This window comes from Apium graveolens, chromosome 6 (genome assembly GCF_009905375.1).
Source record: "Apium graveolens cultivar Ventura chromosome 6, ASM990537v1, whole genome shotgun sequence".
NCBI classification, from domain to species: domain Eukaryota; kingdom Viridiplantae; phylum Streptophyta; class Magnoliopsida; order Apiales; family Apiaceae; genus Apium; species Apium graveolens.
Window position 1 is genome coordinate 269824394 of NC_133652.1, and position 8227 is coordinate 269832620.

The 8227-nt window shown below is 32.4% G+C and overlaps 1 protein-coding gene across 7 annotated transcripts; it reads left to right on the forward strand.

The window, feature by feature from the left end:
* The first annotated feature begins 1250 nt into the window (after positions 1-1250).
* LOC141667468 (hsp70-Hsp90 organizing protein 3-like) lies at positions 1251-4967 on the forward strand. Of its 7 annotated transcripts, XR_012552629.1 has the most exons (8): positions 1251-2135; positions 2404-2461; positions 2542-2616; positions 2844-3033; positions 3678-3966; positions 4100-4402; positions 4518-4708; positions 4874-4967. XR_012552629.1 is itself a non-coding variant. In XM_074473975.1 (6 exons), exons 4-6 carry the CDS (start codon positions 3004-3006, stop codon positions 4213-4215), a joined length of 435 nt encoding a protein of 144 aa, XP_074330076.1. In that variant the 5' UTR covers positions 1251-2135; positions 2404-2461; positions 2542-2616; positions 2844-3003; the 3' UTR covers positions 4216-4967. The 7 variants fall into 7 exon arrangements, 1 of the variants encoding a protein (XP_074330076.1); XR_012552631.1 differs by having other exon boundaries at positions 1251-2155; positions 2406-2461; positions 4100-4708; XR_012552628.1 differs by having other exon boundaries at positions 4100-4708.
* Positions 4968-8227: the final 3260 nt, after the last annotated feature.

The following is an 8227-nucleotide window of genomic DNA, read 5'->3' on the forward strand; positions in this document are numbered from 1 at the left end:
CTCCTGGTCCATTTGGGGAGCCTATTAGTGCAGCAAGTGTGTTTTATTAGTGATATTGTTCTACCTTTACTTGCATGCTTGGTTTGATCTTTGTTGAATAAGTTTGGCACTCTATATTTATGTAAATATAATTAATTGATCAATAATTTTAACCTTTATTCCCTATTCACCTATATGATATTCTGTGAAGTACAAATATTTATCATGTTCACATGTTTCTACGAAATTTAGAACATGTATATTTATATCTTTAACTTTAATATACTAGGTTTTTTATGGGAGAATGCTAAAAAAATCTTATTCATTGATCATCAACTTGTAACTACACTAGTAGTAATTTAATAAAAAACAGCAGCATACTAGATGCAAAAGCTACAATTGTTTGATGTTTTGCAGAGATGGGAGACTCACAAAAATCAGAGATGTGAGACTCCCATATCATTAACTTGATATGTGCTTCCCGCAAGTCATTGACTTGATATGTGGAACATTTCTGCTAAATATAAAGTTGGGAACTTCATTTTTATATTTTTATTTATATTATTACAGAACACTATTTGTATTGAATATTTATCTATTTATTTTTTTGCAGAAAACTATTTGCTAAATCAATTATATATTAGTTCTTACTATAATATCACTACACCATACATGACCTATTTGCACGTTTTTTCCTGTTGTTGCCTTAGAAAACGTTACAATAGGTCACAACGCCCAGATTTTGGTGTTGGAATAGGCATAATAACATGTTGCAATAACTCAATAAATCTTTGGTGTTGACATATATGTCATCTCTATTACAACACATAGACCGTGTTGCCATAAGTAGTTGATTTTTTTTAAAATTGAATTAAATTTTAAATTTATCTTTAAAAGTAGTGTATTTGAATAAAATAGTTTGTAGAGTTTTTTGGAAAGTGAAAGCCCAAAATATAAACAAATTATTCTTATATTTAAGGAAATTGAAATAATTTATTATAATTTAAAATTAAATGAAAATGTTTTAATAATTAATTTAATAAAATAAATAAATTACTTGATATCACTAAAATATTTTATTAAAAATAACACTCTATAGTACTATTACTTTTTCATAAATTAATTAATATAATACATTAATAATAATATTCGCATGTATGATTTAAATAACATTATAAAATTTATAAAATTAAAAAATGAATTGGTATGGGCTGGGCTGCTGACAAATTGGATTGGGCGGCTAAACAGATAGACAGAGGCGGGACAAAAGCAAAATAATTTTAGGGATTCATTTTCGTTTCATTTGCAAAAACTCGCCTCTCTCCTCCTTCATTCACTGGCCCTATACAAGTTAAACTAATAAGCTGAGATAAATCTATGATATACATTATTTGAGCGGCCGAGCCAGTGGACTTTCCAAACCCACGATGAACTTTTCACCAACTGTATACTCACTCCCACACTTCTATATATTTACACGATCAAACTATCCATTTCTTTCTTGTAGTCAATTCATCAAACACCTGGTGTAGACACTATTTGTCTACTGAGTTTGTGCTTTTCATGAATCTAAACTTCAAAAAATGTCAAGACCCACATCAAATTTGATCATTTGATGTCTTCATCGCCATCTAATCTCTTCAAAACCCTCATTAAATTCCCACCCAATTGCTAATTCCACCAGCATTTCTCAATTTCTTGCTCACCAACCTAAAGTAAAAACACACAATTTCACACCATGGATGTTTTCTGGTCAAAGAAATTATGGGTTACCTTCATTTTCAAAAATCTTGAAAAAGCAATGGCCCTCAATTGATCCCAAAATCTAATTTGGGTTTGTTAGGGTTTACACAATTTTCGTAAAAGGGCTTTAATGTGGAGGGAAATTCTTATGGTAAGTATGTGAAAGGGGATGTTGAGAAACCGGTGAGTGCTGCGAAGAATGTGATTTGGAGGTATAAGGAAGCTGCGGGGTTGCAGATTGAGGCGTTTTTGAAGAGGAATATTTTGTTATTTGTGGGTGCCGGTGGACTTATGGTGTGCATTTTTTTTTGTGGAGGGTTATGTTTGGGATTGCTAATACTTTTGTGGGGTTATCTGAAGTCATGGAGAAATATGGGTTTCTTGCTCTTTTTGCGGAAATTGTTGCATTTTCTGTGAGTTTTTCTTTCTCATGGTTAGTGATTAGTACTGTTAATTTGTGGTTTATTTGGAATCAGTGTATGTTATCCGGGCTCGATGTTTGTTGTATAACTTGTATTAGAGGTTTATTAGAGTGTTGCAGACTTGCAGTGCTCTGTTCATATTTCCAGTATATTTCTGTTGTCTACTAAAACTATATCATGGAAGAATTAAATCAGACTAGGTCCATGGATACCTTTGTATGTGGCCTAAGTCAATGCTTTGTTGTTCATTACATATTAGAGGTTTTGAGAAGCAAATGGAGAAATGGATGGGTGCTTGTGACTGTATTATAACAAAAGTTATGTTTGATCTTCTCTCCTGAGACTATCTACTTGATTCAGTTTCAAGCATGTACTAATTCTGCTTCCTGGTTTTTAGGCTGGACCAGGTACAATTGCAAAATCATTGATTCGAGGGCTTCCTATAATTCTGAACGATTATATTCCTGGGCAAGTAAGTTCAGAAGAACGCTTTCTTTTCCTTATTGATTGGTCTCATGTCATACTTCTAATGTTACCCATTCTGTAAAAAGTTAAAAAAACTAAACTCGAACAACCTGAATGACTTCTACAGAAGCCAAAGAATCACAAAAGATCAAAATTATTTTAGTTATTTTTTTTGTTCTTTTTTTAGTTTTTGTTGCTTGTTCAAGTTCTTACAAAAAAATTGTACAAATGTAGAGTTTCCTGGACCGAATTCGAAGAGTTAGTTTATAAGAAGAAGGATTTTGAGAAAGAGGCGGGTAATGTGGCTTATAAGAAGAAGGATTTTGAGAATGTGATTAAGTGTTATAGTCAGGCTGTTGAATTGGAAGATAAGGATATTTTGTTTTTGACAAATATGGCTGCTGTTTATTTGGAAATGGGGAAGGTATGTTGTTAAACATTTAATCTTTATGCATTACGTATTTGATAATTGAATTGTTTTTTGTAATTTAGCGCGCTTAAGGTTTGATATATTCTTTTTTGTTATTGTGATAGTCTATACTTGGTTTGGAGATAATTTGAATAAATTTGACAACTTGTGCTTGCTAGGTTGATGTTATTTGAAGGTTTTTTGTAGAAATATTTACTTTTCTAGTACTGTTATTTGCTAAACTTTTTTTTAAAACTCAAAATTAAGTAAAGTATTGATTTAATTCGCAGTTTTATCATCCAAATAAAACTGTTAAGTCTAATTTTTTTTGTGTTACATGAATAAGTTATGCGTTTGATTTAATTTGATTATTTTGTTTATATTATCTGATCTAATAATAAATTGATAATATTTCTGTATTCTATATATCCTGAAATCCTATATGCTTCGGCCACACCTTTTATTGCTTCTTAGTTCTTTGGGCATATCCTACTCAGGTTATTGAGTGTGCCACTGGAAGCGAATTTTACTCATAATAGGAAGTCACTTTAGGTTAAAGAAACCAGCTTATAAAATGCTGCTACTGAAGCTTTTATTTCAGTTAAGATGTAAAAATACTATTAAAATCTGCATTTAATTTAGTTAACGAATTCCACCAGTTTGAGGAGTGCATTAAAGATTGCGACAAAGCTGTTGAAAGAGGTAGAGAACTCAGATTAGACTTCAAGATGATTGCAAAGGCTTTGACGAGGAATGGGGTTGCTTTGGTGAAAATGGCCAAATGCTCCAAGGACTATGAACCTGCCATTGAGACATTTCAGAAAGCTTTGACAGAGCATCGTAATCCGGATACACTGAAGAAACTTAATGATGCTGAGAAAGTAAAGAAAGATCTGGAGCAACAGGAGTATTTTGATCCAAAAATAGCAGACGAGGAGCGAGAGAAAGGTAATATTTTTTTTCTTTTTACCCTGGGGTTACCCGTATAATGCTACACTTCAATATGATCTGCTCCCTTTATAATGCTACACCTTAATATAATCTGTTGCATGAGTGGTTAACGGATAACATGTTCCACCAGGTAACGAATTTTTTAAGCAGCAAAAGTATCCCGAAGCAATTAAGCAGTACACAGAATCACTGAAGAGGAATCCAAAGGATCACAAGGCAACAAAGCAGCTTGCTATACAAAACTAGGGGCATTACCCGAGGGATTGAAGGATGCAGAGAAGTGTATTGAGCTTGATCCCACATTCACCAAGGGATATACCAGAAAAGGTGCTGCCCAATTTCTCATGAAAGATTATGACAAAGCTTTAGAAATATATCAAGTAGGGTTGAAACCCGATCCACACAACCAAAAGCTGTTGGATGGTGTTAATAGGTACACTATCTTGACTGTCTTGAATGAAGACACCGTTTAGCATGTAGCACTTTCACTGATTATTGTTTCAATTATGATGTCATCTATTTGGATTGGGTATTATGGGATGCTCTAGTTCTTGGAACCATTTATGGATAAATTGGTAGAATGTGGGATGGAGGAGTTGGTCAATGATACATCGACTTCACTTCATGGGAAGAGTTTGATTCTTCTTGATGGAGAACTAGTTGGAGTTTGTCAAGATTCAGCCTCATTTGTTGCAGAATTATGAGAAGTATGAGACGCAGGAAAGAAGTACCAAGCCAGGTACCTTAAACCTTTTTTATTAGGGCCATGTCTATTTTGGTAGGTTATTCTGGTTACCATTATAAGTTTTATAACAAATATCTCCATCAATTCCGCTTGTGCGTTGTTGTCTTTTTTTGAGGTTCAGAGCTCTAGTGGTCTTTGATTTAATTAATTTTGACTTAGGCCAGCATGGAGGGTGAAAAGACGAGAAAAAATCTTACATTGTATCAAACGTAAAATGCTACATCATTCGAATAAAACACCATGTGATGTAAAATATCCTTTTAATACAATTAAATAGGATCTTTCACATCATCAGGGTCTATAAGTTTTATATGAATGAAGTAGCATTTTACGTCTGATGCATTGTTAGTTATTAATTTCCCCTACTGCTCTTGGAAGATCAACCACGACGAGTCCAACAATTCGAGAAACGTAGCAGCAGAGTCCGTCAAGTCGATAGAAGCTATCAAGTGGTCTACTGATGTCAAACATGACAGGTCTGATAAGTTTTATGAGTCTATTTATTAATTTTGTGCTGTTTTTATTTAAAACATTAGAATTTTGCATATTACTCTATTTTATAGACTGAAGGTTATTATTTTTTGTAGGTTTTGTCTGCAAAAGTTATTCGAAACAAGTCAACTGGTCAGCCAGAAGGCTATGGCTTTATTGAGTTTGTGAGTCGTGCGGTAGCTCAGAGGACTTTGCACGGGAATTTAACAGCCCGCAAAAGGTACAACTCAATGACTTTCTACCAGCCTTATGATATAATATTTCTTTAACTTGTGATACATTTAGACTGCTGTTTTGTGCTTGAATTTATTTAGCTATTTTGTTTTGTTTCTTATTTTGCTGGCCTATGAATATAGGCTATGAGAATGTCAGCTGCTTTCTGCATTACAAAATGGCTTGCTGTCTACTTATCTATGGTATGTTTGCTTATTTTGATTGACAATTAATTTAGGAAATTAGATTCTTATACTTTAATATGAAAAGCCATCAGGTTTGCAAAGAGAATTGGGTTTTATATATTTTAATTTGTTTAACAGGATGTTGTTGAAGAAGTCGAAGAAAAGTTTAACAGGAAGCTCTCTGATGAAGTTGAACATTGACATGGCTCATATTTGTGGGACAATTTCAGCTGACACGGGAGCTGATGGTACTTCTCTTACGAGTGGTTGTAGCACTTTAGCCATTTGTTATCTCTCTTCTACATTATTTTTGAAGACTTGTATGCTTTTGCGTTAACTTACACGTTTAGTTCTTAGAAAGACTACTTGTATTTCTTAAGTTATGTTTTGGTGTGCTAGATTGTAATTGTTGGTTGGACATAATGTGTAGTTAAGACTAGTTGGATGCATTGAATTGGTTATGAATGTTGTTGAATTTATGGAAAATCAAGTATTTGAAAAGTATATTTCAATTTTTTACAGTTCAGGTGTTGCAATAGCCTATTAGGATGTTGCAATAGGGTTCTAAATTATGCACATAAATTTCTTTATTGCAACATTAAAGGTGTTGTAATAGGTGTGTTGCCATAGATGATAAAGGGCCTATATGTGGGTCCCACCAGTGGGACCCTGCCACGTGTCATGTCACATGTCATGCCCATGCAGGGCCCACATGTGGGGTCCATTTTTTTTGTCGGTTTGTATACCTATTGCAACAACATATCTGTGTTGCTATAATCTGAAAATTCTGTTGCAATTGATATCTATAGCAACATATTTTGCTGTGTTGCTATAGATTGACACTTGTGTAAGGTTAGATACCTATAGTGACGGCCTTAGACCCAACACCGAAAATGTGTTGCAATAGACCCATTTTCTCCAATAGAAATATTTTTTGGGGTCTATGACAACACATTTTTGGTGTTGGTTAAAGCCACAGACTAGCTGCTATATTATCTAACAACTAGCCGTAGACTAGCAAAAAAAAGTACTCTCAATCACTGTGTTATTTAACCTTAAATTTTACCAAGGTTTCCTGTAGACTAGCTGTTACAGTATCTAATAACTCGCAACAATGTCTTGAAGACTATAAACTCAAATTACAGAAGGTAAATCAGTCCATGTACAGAATTTCAAATACGCTCGACATTCAATTAGACTAAACTTCTAAAACTAACGAAAAACAAGTATTACCAAAAAAAAAAAAGTAACCAAACAACTTCTATCATCATGCAAAATATCCATTTTATATTCAATAAACATCTCAATATTTTCATAATAGCAAACATACCACCAGCAAGACGGGAAAAAATATTGTTAATCAATCAGTCCACAGTTATGAATACCAAATAGCACTGTACTTAAACAATTATCTTAAGTGCAAGCATAACATATAGACAAAACATACAAAGCGTATTCTTAACCTCGAGAAATGAATAATCTTAATAATTTATTATAATCACTATCCACAATTAGATGCAACTAATTTATAGACATTTTACTAAAGAAAGCTAAATGTACAAAGTAAAAAAAACATACACTCAATGCTTGCAGGCTCATGTCATTCATGAAAAAAGTGGATCCTGACTAATACATATATGACATTTTGTAACAATAATAGTTTTTTTACTTTAAATTATTCTAAGAAAATAAAGTGATACAATAGTCCCTGATGGTTCATACTTAGGCTAGTAACTTAATCCCATAAATTAAAAATTCTGAATTTTTAATTAATTTTAAACTTGTATGTCTTTAACTGAGGCTAGTAACTTGTATTGTGTTAAGACTTTCAATTTAACTCTCTGACTGTTGTTGCTCCACTAAATCTAAGATATACAAAATATCTTATTTATATAAAATATAAATCGTTAAGCGTAAGGTGTTGGATTTAGTTAGTTCCATCATGATATTTTTATCTGATTCATTAAACTGAATTTGTATATAAGTTGAAGTCCGTGACACTAGTTGAAATTTACTTATTAGTCGCACTTGCAACTTTTTTAATTTAAATCATTTTTAAAGCATGACGTATCTTTATTTGTTTAGTTCTTTGACCTGTTTTATATTTTAAATTATTTGTAAAATGCAGGCTCTGATATGTGTGATCAAATTTATCACATTGAAAAAGATCCTAAAATTTATACGAATTTCATATTAGTTGGTTACATATCAGAAATGTATTAAGGATTTCATTTAAATTATAACAAAACCTATTGTATCTTAGAAAAACAAGGAACTCTATATAATTAATTATATAAATACGTAAGCTTGTCATTACTAGAGGTGCTTATATCCACCCTAAAATTCTAAAATTCTGAATGATCAACCAGGCCTTCTAATACAACAAGTTTGTTGAAGAGATCAAGTGTTTTCTTTTCAAGGCCTGTAACCTCATTTTCAGGTTTTTTCAACTCACTTTCCAAATTAAAAAAACTGGAGGTATTTTTGTTTTATACAAAATAGAAATCTACAAATTTTGTTGACTTAAATTCTTTTATTTTAATGTTCTTTTGTTTCTATTATGCAGTCATATATATACGCAGTAACCGGAAAGGTAGGTATTTTATTCCTGATAGTATCGAGT

Bases quoted from the DNA above. Each gene is read 5' to 3' on its own strand.
- LOC141667468 (XM_074473975.1), top strand. From the start codon at position 3,004: ATGGCTGCTGTTTATTTGGAAATGGGGAAG. The intron at 3,034-3,677 runs GTATGTTGTTAA...GAATTCCACCAG, and splicing joins TTTATTTGGAAATGGGGAAG to TTTGAGGAGTGCATTAAAGA. The intron at 3,967-4,099 runs GTAATATTTTTT...ATGTTCCACCAG, and splicing joins AGACGAGGAGCGAGAGAAAG to GTAACGAATTTTTTAAGCAG.